At 38.2% G+C, this 13,186-nt stretch overlaps 1 protein-coding gene across 1 annotated transcript in view; it reads right to left on the bottom strand.

The window, feature by feature from the left end:
• Positions 1 to 13,186, bottom strand: part of LOC127420536 (terminal uridylyltransferase 4-like) — a 49,020-nt gene that overhangs the window by 13,905 nt on the left and 21,929 nt on the right. Inside the window, exons 11-21 of the mRNA XM_051662900.1 lie at positions 12,623 to 12,808; positions 12,372 to 12,546; positions 11,001 to 11,518; positions 10,629 to 10,779; positions 10,386 to 10,472; positions 6,536 to 6,639; positions 5,636 to 5,693; positions 5,434 to 5,537; positions 3,436 to 3,525; positions 3,080 to 3,193; positions 2,139 to 2,216 (exon numbers count right to left, since the gene is read on the bottom strand). Of these exons, the coding sequence (XP_051518860.1) occupies positions 2,139 to 2,216; positions 3,080 to 3,193; positions 3,436 to 3,525; positions 5,434 to 5,537; positions 5,636 to 5,693; positions 6,536 to 6,639; positions 10,386 to 10,472; positions 10,629 to 10,779; positions 11,001 to 11,518; positions 12,372 to 12,546; positions 12,623 to 12,808 (1,665 nt within the window). The remainder of the gene's footprint in view (positions 1 to 2,138; positions 2,217 to 3,079; positions 3,194 to 3,435; positions 3,526 to 5,433; positions 5,538 to 5,635; positions 5,694 to 6,535; positions 6,640 to 10,385; positions 10,473 to 10,628; positions 10,780 to 11,000; positions 11,519 to 12,371; positions 12,547 to 12,622; positions 12,809 to 13,186) is intronic.

Genomic DNA, 13,186 nt, shown 5'->3' with positions numbered 1-13,186 from the left:
GACAACAAAGTCAAGGTATTGGAGTGGTCATCACAAAGCCCTGACCTCAATCCGGTAGAACATTTGTGGGCAGAACTGAAAAAGTGTGTGCGAGCAAGGAGGCCTACAAACCGGACTCTGTTACACCAGTTCTGTCTGGAGGAATGGGCCAAAATTCCAGCAACTTATTGTGAGAAGCTTGTGGAAGGCTTCCCAAAATGTTTGACCCAAGTTAAATTTAAAGGCAATGCTACCAAATACTAACAAAGTGTATGTAAACTTCTGACCCACTGGGAATGTGATGAAAGAAATAAAAGCAGAAATAAATCATTCTCTCTACTATTATTCTGACATTTCACATTCTTAAAATAGTGATCCTAACTGACCTAAGACAGGGAATTTGTTTCTACAATTAAATGTCAGGAATTGTGAAAAACTGAGTTTAAATGTATTTGACTAAAGTGTATGTAAACTTCTGACTTCAACTGTGCATAGACACTTTTTTAAGCAACTTGTTGGTGGCATTTCAGTGAAATTTCATGCAAAGAGCTTAGCCAATTAAAATGCAACTCATTTACAGTGGAAAGAAAAAGTATGTGAACCCTTTTGAATTACATGCATTTATGTATAAATCTGTCTTAAAATCTGGTTTGAACTCCATCTGAGTTACAATAATGATCAAAGACAATATGCTTTAACTAATAACACACAAACAATTGCATTTTTCTTGTACATACTGAATACATCATTCAAACATTCACAGTGTAGGATGAAAGTGCGTGAACCCCTAGGCTAATGATGTCAACAAAAGCTAGAGTCAGGAGTTGGCAAACCTGGCATCCAACTAATGTAACAAGATTGGAAGTGTGAGTTAGAGCTACTTTGACTTATAAAAAGCACTCAAACACTTTGAATTTGCTATTCACAAGAAGCATCTTCTGACGTGGACCATGCCTTGCAAAAAAGATATCTCAGAAGACCTGCGATCAAGAATTGTTGATTTGCATAAAGCTGGAAAGGGTTACAAAGTTATCTTGAAGAGCTTAGATATTCATCCGTCCACAGTTAGACAAATTGTCTATAAATGGAGACAATTTAGTACTGTGGCTACTCTCCCTAGAAGTGGCTGTCCAGCCAAGATGACTCAAAGGGCACACAGCAGAATGCACAGTGAGGTAAAAAAGAACCCTAGAGTGGCAGCTTAAGACTTGAAGGAATCATTGGAACTGGTTATCATCTCTGTTGATGAGTCTACTATACAGAAAACATTAAACATACATGATGTCCATGGTAGGAAACCATAAAGGAAGCCGCTGCTTTCTAACAAAAACATTGCTGCATGCCTGAAGTTTGCCAAAGACCACCTTGACACTCCACAACGCTACAGGGAAAATGTTCTGTGGACTGATGAAACTAAGGTTGAATTGTTTGGGAAGAACATGCAGCACTATGTATGGCATAAAAAGGGCACTGCATATCAACATGAAAACAGTGAAGTACGGTGGAGGCAGCATTAGATTTGGGCTGTTTTGCTGCTTCAGGGCCTCGGACCACTTGTCATCAGAAGGAAAAATTAATTCCCAAGTTTATCAAGGTATCTTACAGGATAATGTCAGGGTGGCTGTGCGCCAGCTGAAGTAGAAGTTGGGTGATGCAGCAGGACAATCACCCTAAACATCGAAGTAAATCCACTACAGAAAGCTTAAAAAAAAAAAAAGAAAATCCACCTTTTGGAGTGGCCAAGTAAAAGCCCAGACCTTAACCTAATAAAGATGCTGTGGAATGACCTCAAGAGAGCCATTCACACCAGACATCCTAAGAATATGGCTGAGCTGAAGCAGTTCAGTAAGGAAGAATGGTCCAAAATTCCTTCTAAACGCTGTGTAGGTCTAATCCGCGCATACCGGAAATGCTACTTTTTCTTGCCACTGTACATATAGTAGTTTTAAAGGTACAGAACCAAAAACAAAGTCCAAGCTGAAAAATGTAACTAAATTAAAATTGTTTTTGGTGTAATAAACCTTGACTAGGATTACAAATGGACTTATAATGGATTTATGGACAAATAAATCGCTTAAAACGTGTAGAATATGGCCCCTTAAATGTTTTTAAAGGCACAATAAAACATGCTTAACACAGAAACATTCTATAACACTCACCATCTCATCAAGATCATTAAAGAAGAAAGCGTTCCAGCCATCCACCATCCTCTGAGGAACAGTGTTGCCATCAAATATCTGCAGAACAACAAAAAGGACACTTATAAGCTGAACTCAATCATTCTGTCTTGTCTGTACAACCATAAAGATCGGTCTGAGCAGCACACTTTTATTCTGAAGCTTTAAAGGGATAGTTCACCCAAAAATGAAAATTCTCTCATCATTTACTCACCCTCATGCCATCCCAGATGTGTATGACATTCTTTCATCTGCAGAACACATAACATTTTTAGAAGAATATCTCAGTTCTGTAGGTCCATACAATGCAAGTGAATGGTGACCAAAACTTTAAAGCTCCAAAAAGCACATAAAGTCAGTATAAGAGTAATCCATAAGAGTCCAGTGGTTTAATTCATGTTTTAAGCGATTCAGTCGGTTTTGGATGAGAACTAACCAAAATATAACTCCATTTTATTGAACATTTGCCATTGCAGACTCTAGGCACAATCATTATTTCAAGCATGATTAAACTTCCAAGTGCTTGATGTGTGCAGAGTGCTACATGGCACTTTAGGAAGTATAATTGAGCTTGAAATCATGATCACCAAGAGAACCGCTGTTATATTTTGGTCTGTTCTCACCCAAAACCAATTAGATCGCTTCAAAAGACATAGATTAAACCACTGGAGTCATATGGATTACTTTTATGCTCCCTTTATGTGCTTTTTGGAGCTTCAAAGTTTTGGTCACCATTCGCATGCATTGTATGGACCTACAGAGTTGAGATACTCTTCTAAAAATCTTCATTTGTGTTTTGTAGAAGAAAGAAAGTCATACACATCTGGGATGGTATGAAGGTGAGTAAATGATGAGAGAATTTTCATTTTTGGGTGAACTATTCCTTTAAAAATATATCAGTGCAGATATGTATATGTGTGTACCTCCTGTAATACAGGGATGACAGGTGGTTGTCTCTGTTGCAGGAAATACAGCACCATGAGGATGTAAGCATAGGAGGAGAGACTTCCTCTGGAGGCGTCGCCAATGTCACAGCGCTTCAAAACACATGTTTAGATTTAGGTACAATTTAGCTGACTACCTGAATGACCATACAAAAATTACATACAATATTTGTTTTTTGCCTTTGCCTTTGCAAAATGACTGATGGAAAAAAATATTATTCTGTAAATACAGGGGCCTTTGGCACTAATATACATTTCTAGCTATTATGCTGCTGTCTGCATTCTGAAACACTGAACCAGAAACATAGGATTAATAAAGCAATATCTAGTCTTACCTTTGCAAATACTTTCATAGTGTAGCCCAGATACTGCACACGAGGGTCTATAGCAGCATATGTGGCCAACATCCGGGTGTTGTGTTGGGCCTGACAAACAAAATAAATATATAAACCTCATAAATATACAGGTAACTGCCGCATTCCATCTATTCTATTAACTGTTTTTGAACATCATCAAGATTTCAGATTAAACTTTATATACAGTGCATTCCGAAAGTATTCAGACCCCTTCATTTTTTTCACATTTTGTTGTGTTGCAGCTTTATGATAAAATGTTTTAATATTTTTATTTTTTTCACATCAATCTACACTCTATATCCCATAATGACAAAGCAAAAAACAGATTTTTGATAACTTTACAAATTTACTAAAAAGAAAAAAACTGAAATATCACTCAGTACTTAGATGAAGCACCTTTGGAAACGATTAAAGCCTCAAGTCTTTTTGGGTATGATGTGACAAGCTTTGCACATCTGGATTTGGGAATTTTCTGCCATTCTTCTCTGCAGATACTCTCAAGCTCTGTCGGGTTGGATGGGGACCATCGGTGGACAGCCATTTTCAGGTCTCTCCAGAGATGTTCGATTGGGTTCAAGTCCGGGCTCTGGCTGGGCCACTCAGGGACATTCACAGAGTTGTCCCTAAGCCACTCATGCATTGTCTTGGCTTGGCTTAGGGACATTGTCCTGTTAGAAGGTGAACATTTGGCCCAGTCTGAGGTCCTGAATGCTCTGGACCAGGTTTTCATTAAGCATATCTCTGTATGTTGCTGTGTTCAGCTTTCCTTCAACCCTGACCAGTCCCCCAGTCCCTGCTGCTGAAAAACACCACCACAGCATGATGCTTCCATCACCATGCTTCACCGCTGGGATGGTATTGCACAGGTGATGAGCGGTGCCTGGTTTCCTCCAGACATGACGCTTGGATTTGAGGCCAAACAGTTCAATATTTGCTTCATCAGACCAGAGAATCATAGTCTGAGAGTCCTTTAGGTGCTTTTTTATGTGTCTTGCACTTAGGAGAGGCTTCCGTCGGGCCACTCTGCCATAAAGCCCAGATCGGTGGAGGGTTGCAGTGATGGTTGTCCTCCTGCAAGTTTCTCCCATCTCCACACATGATGTCTGGAGCTCAACCAGAGTGACAATTGGGTTCTTGGTAACCTCTCTTACCAAGGCCCTTCTCCCCCGATTGCTCAGTTTGGCCAGGCAGCCAGCTCTAGGAAGAGTCATGGTTGTTCCAAACTTCTTCCATTTAAGAATTATGCAGGCCACTGATCTCTTGGGAACCTTCAATGCAGCCGAAATTTTTTTGTAGCCTTCCCCAGATCTGTGCCTTGACACAATCCTGTCTCTGAGCTCTGCAGGCAGTTCCTTTGACCTCATGGCATGGTTTTCGCTCTGATATGCATTTTCAGCTGTGGGACCTTATATTGACAGGTGTGTGCCTTTCCAAATCATGTCCAATCAATTTAATTTGCCACATGTGGACTCCAATCAAAGTGTAGAAACATCGCAAAGATGATCCAGAGAAATGGGATGCACCTGAGCTAAATTTCAAGCAAAGGGTCTGAATACTTATGTCAATGTGATATTTCTTATTTTTTCTTTCTTTTTTTATAAATCTGCAAAGATAATAACAATTTGGTTTTTGCTTTGTCATTATGGGGTATGGAGTGTAGATTGATGTGAAAAAAATAATAATTTAAAGCATTTTAGCATAAGGCTGCAACATAACAAAATGTGAAAAAAAAAAAAAAGAAATAAATAAAAAAAAGAAAGGATCTGAATACTTTCTGAATGCACTGTACATGTATAAGGCAAAGTGTATATTTTAGCTGCTGTAACTGAACACCATTTCACAGATTTTCACCATTTTTAATTACCCTTTATAATTAGCAAATGCGGTTTAAAACAGTTTCACAGGGAGTATATGATGCCACACTGCAGGACGGCAACTTCTCAAAAGTTCTACCCTTAGAGAACGACCGAGACTGACCAGTGTGTTGTAGAGACTGATGTCTCCCTCTAGTCCGCTCTGCCTGTGTTCAAACTTCACTATAGGCACTTTAGCAGTTGTTATAGGCAAGATATTCCTTAGACCTGTTCCAGACATAAAGCCATACAGACATAAAATGATCGGTCAGTGCTCAAAAATCAATTGATCCTAACTGAAGTTAAAAAAAAAAACACTTATGTACCTGTGTGTTTCTTCAGAACCTTGGCTAAACCCTCTATGATCTCCTTACAGTTCAGATTCTGTTAGAAAAACAAGACCGCAAGAACCATTAATCATAACGAAGCACCGATTTAGAAGTTTCGGTCATTAAAGGAGTATTCCAGCTTCAAAACAAGCTCAGCTCGATCCACAGCATTTGTTGCATAATGTTGATTACCACACAAAGCACTTTGTTTCCTTCCCTCCTTTTTTTTTTTTTAAAGAAAAGCAAAAATCGAGTTACAGTGAGGCACTTACAATAGAAGTGATTGGGACCAATATTTGAAAGATTTAAAGGCAGAAATGTGGATGCTTATAATTTGATAAAATAACGTGCATTAATCATGTTACAACTTGTTCATTATTTGAGCTTTAAGTTGTTTAAATCATAGTTTTTACAGTCGTTTTAGGGTTTAGTTTGTTTTGTCATCGTGGCAACGAAGTTGTAAAATTGGATATAACTTTACACTTTAAGGTTAGATAGTGATGCTATCACTTAAATCATGTTAAAACGTATAATGTTTGAAACTAAGAGAACACTTAAAATTCAAAGTAAGTGAAATTAGGTATCAAAACATTATACATTTACAGTATAGACACTTTAGTACAGTATATAACCTTTAAGTTATTTTTGAAACCTGGCATAAAATAAAATAGATCTAACATTTGCTTCCGATATTGGCCAAATTATCCCAAGATGCATATTTAATCAATGCTTTTAAAAAATGCTTATTTAGATCAGTTTTAATATTATATTATTATAGTATATTATTACACCCAAATAAAAACACGAAATATTCCTTAAAATGTGAAAAAAGAAAAGCAAAACAAACAAGACGAAGCATAAACAGCAACAACAGAAAATGGCCCCTGTCAGCAGTACCTCTGCTGTGTCATGACCCTCCAGTGTCATACAGATGTCTAGGTCACTGTCACGAAACCCAAAACCGTTCTTAGAAGAACCAAACAGACAGAGTTGAGCCTTATCTGAAGAGAGAGAGAGAGAAAAAAAAAGAAGAATCAAGAACTCCATCAAAAGTAAAGTAGCATATAAACTATAATTGGTTTTATTTGTAGGCTTAACAGCCCCTTCCTGGCAAGAATAAACCAAACGTCTGGCTAACTTTTGCCAGACCATCCAGCAATAAAAAAAACAGATGACATCAAATCTAAAGTCTTTATTTCATGTATAGAGCTGTGATGATTATGAAATTTGGCTGACAACTAACTGTCAAATAAATCATTGCGATTATGACAATTAATTGTCTGTTTTAGGGCTTTCACGATTATTACAATTAATTCTCATACAAATTCATTCACCTTAATAAGTCATTTATTCAAATTTAACTTGGAATCATATAATAAAATAGGGATATATGATGTACTTTAAGGCTTTAAAAACATATTAATGCTTAAAATATGTCTCTCCTTTAGGTCAACTTTAGTCTCGAGCCAACCTCAATGGCTATTATATTACAGCCTGGCCACAAAAAAAAAAAGCAAGTTGCATACTGTAATATTTAGTTGGACCGCCTTTAGCTTTGATTATGGCGCACATTCGCCGTGGCATTGTTTCGACAACCTTATGCAACATCAAAACATTTATTTCTGTCCAGAGTTGCATTAAATTTTGTATTGATGAACCACTCTGTAAAGTCTTCTCCAGCACATCACAATGACTTTCAATGGGGTTAAGGTCAGGACTCTGTATTGGCCAATTAATGTGTGAAAATGATTTCTTATGCTCCCTGAACCACTCTTTCACAATTTGAGCTTGATGAATCTTAGCATTGTCGTCCTGGAATATGCCCATGCCATCAGGGAAGAAAAAAACAATTGATGGGATAACCTGGTCATTCAGTACATTCAGGTCGTCAGCTGAATTCATTTTATTGCTGCATAATGTTACTGAGTCTAGACCTGACCAATGGAAGCAACCCCAGATCATAGCACCGCCTCCAGAGGCTTGTACAGTGGACACTATGCATGACGGGTGCTTCGCTTCATGCGCTTCCCGTCTTATCCTGGCACACCCATCGCTTTGGAATAGGGTAAATCTGGACTCACATGACCATTTCCCATTGCTCCACAGTCCAATCTTTAAGCTCTCTAGAAAATTTAAGTCGTTTTTTCCGATTAGCTTCACTAACAAGTGGCTTTCTTGTGGCCGCACAGCTGATTAGTCCCAATCCTGTAAGTTCTCGTTGCATTGTGCATGTGGAAATGCTCTTACTTTCAATATTAATCATAGCCGTGAGTTCTAATGTCGATTTTTTACGATGTGACTTCAAGTATTTTAGTGATCTCCGATCACGATCATTCATAATTTTTTTCTGACCACATTTCTTCCGTGAAGCTGACGGTTCACCACTATCCTTCCAGGTTTTAATAATGTGTTGGACAGTTCTTAACCCAATTCCAATAATGTCAGCAATCTCCTTAGTTGTTTTCTTTGCTTGATGCAGGCCAATAATTTGCCCCTTCTGAAACACAGTAACATCTTTTCCACGACCACGGGATATGTCTTCCGACATGGTTGTTTTAGAAATGAGCTACACACTGCATCAGTTAGGGTTAAAAGAATTGTAGCCAGCTGAAGCATATTAATCACTGCAATAATGATCCAATCATAGGCTCTTAAGTATCTGCTTATTTAAATCCAAACGGCGACTTTTTTTTGGCCAGACAGTGTAAGTATCCAATAATAAAATATTACTGTCCTAAATTCTTCACTTATGCATGTTATTTTAAGGCTCTCCGATTAAGCCCATGCCATACACACAGTCATTAACACTGCCTGTATGAACCCGCAATATCTAAGAACATTTGGCATTACACAATCGTTAAATTCGGTATTAATTTTTTTCACAGTTTTTTGTTTTAGTCATAGTTTTAGTATTTTGACAAAAATGCCCTTTAAAATTAGTCAATGTTTCGTCATCTCATATTCATTAGTTTTAGTCCGCTTTAGTCTGATGAAAATTACATATCATTTTAGTCAACGAAAATAAAATCTTTTAGTTGACGACGATGTGCAAAATGGACAAAAAAGTATGTCAAACTGTAACAGACCAAACTTTAATCAAATATTCAAATATTTAGGGAAAAAATGTATAAATATTTTCTAATTTAAAAATGTATCAAACATATAACTATATATAGCCTACTGCCCTTGTTGTGAAAAAACTGAGCTCCTAAAATAATAATGAACAGACTGAAGTATTAGCTACTTTTTAGAAGTTAGCCTACTGTTCTCTGAATTCTTCATGCTTTAGAGACTTATTAATATTCCGTGAAAGGATATTACATTGCGTGTAGCGTATTTCTTACGGAAACAGTGTATTCACAATGTGTTATGCAACGCAAATTACGCATATCCCGAATAGCACGTCATTTAGTTCAAATTCACTGTACAGATGTAAGTTGTTATATTACATACACTATATGGCCAAATGTTCTAATTAACGAATTTGGTTAATTCATTAAATCCAGCAAAGAAAAATTGTTAATGTTTCTTTATGTAATGGCTTGGGCTTTGTGTGCTTCCAAATTTGTGGCAACTGTTTGGGGATAGCTCTTTTCTGTTCCAGCATGACAATGCCCCTGTGAACAAAGTGAGGTCCATAAAGAAATGGTTTACTGTGTCTGGCGTGGAAGAAATTGACTGGCCTGCACAAAGCCCAGACCTGAACCCCACTGATCACTTTTGGGGTGAACTGGAACAGCAACTGTAAGTCAGGCCCCATCAACCAACATCAGTTCCTGACCTCACTGATAGCCTTGTGTCTGAATGAGAGCAAATCCCTGCAGCCATGTTACTACATACAGTATAGTGGAAAGCCTTCCCAAAAGAGTGGAAGCTGTTATTACAGCAAAGGGGGAAATTGATGCCAAAGGTTTTGAAATCAAATGTTCATCAAGCACATATGGTGTCCACAACCTTTTGGCCATATAGTGTATATGTTGTGGATATAGGCTACTATAGTGATTAAAATCCTGTATAAATAGGATGCGTTTGAATGTGGTATTTACCCTGTTTTCAAGTGGTTCATTTTGCCTGTGTTAAATCACCAATTATTAATGGGTTAGATGAATGTAAATCTAATATCTTCTATATACAGATGTTATAGATGTTTCTTCTCCTTTTCATATCTTGCACTGTTAATATCTTGCAGTATAATTTTTATCTCGTCATATTTTCATCAATAGTACGGCTTTAATTAAATCGTTTAATTATTGTCATGATGCGCCTTTTTCGTCTCGTCTTTGATATTGTTGACGAAATTTTAAAAAACGTTGTCTTCGAACGTTTTCGTCAGTTATTTCGTTGATGAGATTAACACTGGTTAAATTAAAGTGAAACTGGAGTACTTTGTGTTCACAATCAAAATCTTGGTTTATATTTTCATGGGAATTTGGCACGAACCTTCGCAGATGGCGAGTGGCTACTCTCCGCGATCCACGCACAACTTGCCACGCGCCCCATTGAGAGCGAGAACCACTAATCGCGACCACGGGGTGGTTACCCCATGTGACTCTACCCTCCCTAGCAACCGGGCCAATTAGGTTGCTTAGGAGACCTGGCTGGAGTCACTCAGCATACCCTGGATTCGAACTCATGACACCAGGGGTTATAGTCAACGTCAATATTTGCTGAGCTAACCAGGCCCCCTCCCTATAGTCATTGTTAACACTAATAGTTTTGGTGTGGTTGTATGTATGTGTGTACACACCATTGTACTCTTTTCTAATGAAGCGCTCCAGACTGGCTAAAATCTGTTCCCTCTTCTGCTGCTCTCCAAGAGACGGTGACAGCTCACCTACAAACAAGAAACATTGCATTTTAATTAGAAGTTAGCAGGGCCATACACAAATAAATGACCATATGATGCTTTGGGAAAAGAGTTGAAAAAAAGGTAGATTTTCTGACTGGAGTGATGACTATGGAGCATGGTAAAGTACTGTTTGACACATACGGTAACAGAGCACACAGAGGCCATCAAGGATATCTCTGAAGTGTTCAGTCATGGCAGGAAGAGGTTTCAGCTCAATCTTCTTGAAGTCTTCAGGACATTCGTCTTTAAGGTGACCATCTCGCTTGCAGATACTGCACACTACCGTTGGAGGCTGCAAAGCAAAACAACCACCAGAAACATCACTTTAGGATCATAGCACAAAATAACTATCCAAATATCCATTATGGTATCATGCCGCGCACGGTGCATAACTCATGAGGCGCATAAGACAACATAAGCATCAGAGTCATTTCTATATTTATTCAAATGTTGTCATGAATAATTCATTCATATTAATTCCTGTAATATTATTACTTTGACCAGTGTCTTTACCTTTCCTCCAGTGAAGATCATCCTGTCAAAGATATAGTGCATGTCCTCTGGAGCGATACTCTCCTGCTCCATCTCAAGTTCTTCATACGAATCCTCCTCCTCCTCACTGTCCATCAGCAGGCCATTCAGTGTGGAGGGGGATGCGGCGATGGATGACAAATCATCCAGCATTACAGTCACCAGAAGTTCTGTGAAACCTCTTCTCAGGCTCTTCTCTTTATCACCTGCCTCTTTATCTTCTTCATCATTACTACTGTGTCCATCCTCCTCGTCGCCGTTCTTCTCCATGTTCTTGCGCTCCTGGCTGTTGAATTTGGCAGTGTCGTGGCAAGCATGCGATCGCAATCTGGCGACGTGTCTGGGCTTCTTTCTCTGTAATCTGCGGCTGCCGTTCACTGCGTTTCTGCTCTGAGGACAGGCGAAGTACTTGTACGCCATACGGAAACGTTCCTGTATGTACTCAAACACCATCTGACTGTTCAGACTGCGAGCCACGTTCCTCTTCAATGCAAATGGGTCTGGAACATTCAAAACACACTGTTCATAATATAATATAATTATTATTGCTATCAGTTGATTAAAAATATTAAATAGCGATTAATCGCATAATTTTTCGTAGTTAATCTTGTTTAACCGCAGATTTTAAAAGTGCTGAAATTTTACTCTATATGTACGTTTTTGTTTTTCTGTCAAACTGCATTTATTTCCTATTTAGGAAAGTCCTATTCCGATTTAAGAAAACAAAACAATATGTAACAATATAATTCTTTATTAACATTTTCCAAACAAAACCTTCCACAGTATAAAGATAGAAATGCACTAAAATAGTACTAATTTAAGTATTATTAAACATTTCCCAAAGTCTAAGTGGGAGGATTAAATAATTAGTCCGCACATAGGTTGAGTATTCATTGCAATCGGCATTAAATCACTTAAATTCTCATCCTCCACAATTTTATTCAGCCAGCAAAATAATTTTTTTTTTTTTTTGCTAGAGCTATCGTGAAACCGTGTTCACAATTCGCATCAGAGCAATTATTTGTATTTTCATAATTTATCAAACTAAGATTAATAAATACTATAAAAGTATTTTGTTCATTACTATTGCATGATACCTAATGCATTTACTAATGTTAACAAATTTAACCTTATTGTAAAGTGCTACACTTATTTCTCACCAAACCTATATGCTTTCAGAAGACTTGGAATATGACACACGACTACTTTGGGAGTCTTTTTTGTTTTTTTTACTTTTTGAAAGAAAGTCATACTGGCTTGGAACAAAATGAGGGTAAATAAGTTGAAAGAATATTAATTTTGGGGGACAACAATTCTTTAAAAACTCCAGTTCTGTTCTCAATCGTCTCTCACCCTCGATGGCAAGTCTGCGTCGTGGCCAGTTCTTGAGTTCTCGCGGCAGCAGTTCTCTCAGGCGGATGCTGATGATGTGTTCTTCAAGGGCAAACTCTAGTGTGTAGAACCGCAAGAGTTCCAACCACAGCTGACCTAGAGATGCACTCTCCGGCACTTCCAAAGTCAAACGAGCCTACGAACGCATTCACAGTAAGAAAAAAGCTTTGGACTTTTCCCAAAGATTCTTTACTGTTGGACATAACAGTCACCTTGCCCATTGCGTGTTCGCCCTTCTTTTCTCTCTTCTCAGTGGGGTTTTTGGGTTCAGGTTTGGCTTTGCCCTCTCCTCGCCCCTCACCTGGAGGAGCTGGTCTGTGCTCCCACCCCACAAACAGACTCGACTCCAACCCAGTCAGATGATACTCATCCACACGCTTCACCTCAAAGCCCTTGATCTACCACATACACAACCACCAAAAATCATCAACTTTGCATCGCATATTTATGAAATAGACTAATTAAGCTAAGACATTTAACATTCACAACCTCTTTTGCATATTTCCAAGTGAAACCATGTTCAAGAACAGGGCTTGATATTATCCATCAGGATTTGACTGGATCACGAAAAAGTGGGGAATTCTACGGATAAGTCACTCCTACACACCTGAGTGTGATAAATCGTAATGCTGAATATGGCAGCTGTTTGGCTATTTGTTAAAATTTTCCCTGGTGACGTCAGCCGAAAAGGAAAGTCCTTTCAGATGCAGAGCAAGTCATTCGATTTCTATTTAAGACTACAGTGGTAAGAAAAAGTAAGTAAAACCTTTGGAATT

The sequence above is a fragment of the Myxocyprinus asiaticus genome, chromosome 29 (genome assembly GCF_019703515.2).
Source record: "Myxocyprinus asiaticus isolate MX2 ecotype Aquarium Trade chromosome 29, UBuf_Myxa_2, whole genome shotgun sequence".
NCBI classification, from domain to species: domain Eukaryota; kingdom Metazoa; phylum Chordata; class Actinopteri; order Cypriniformes; family Catostomidae; genus Myxocyprinus; species Myxocyprinus asiaticus.
The sequence above is the reverse complement of the archived record's forward strand: the minus strand, read 5'-3'. Positions and strand labels throughout refer to the sequence as shown.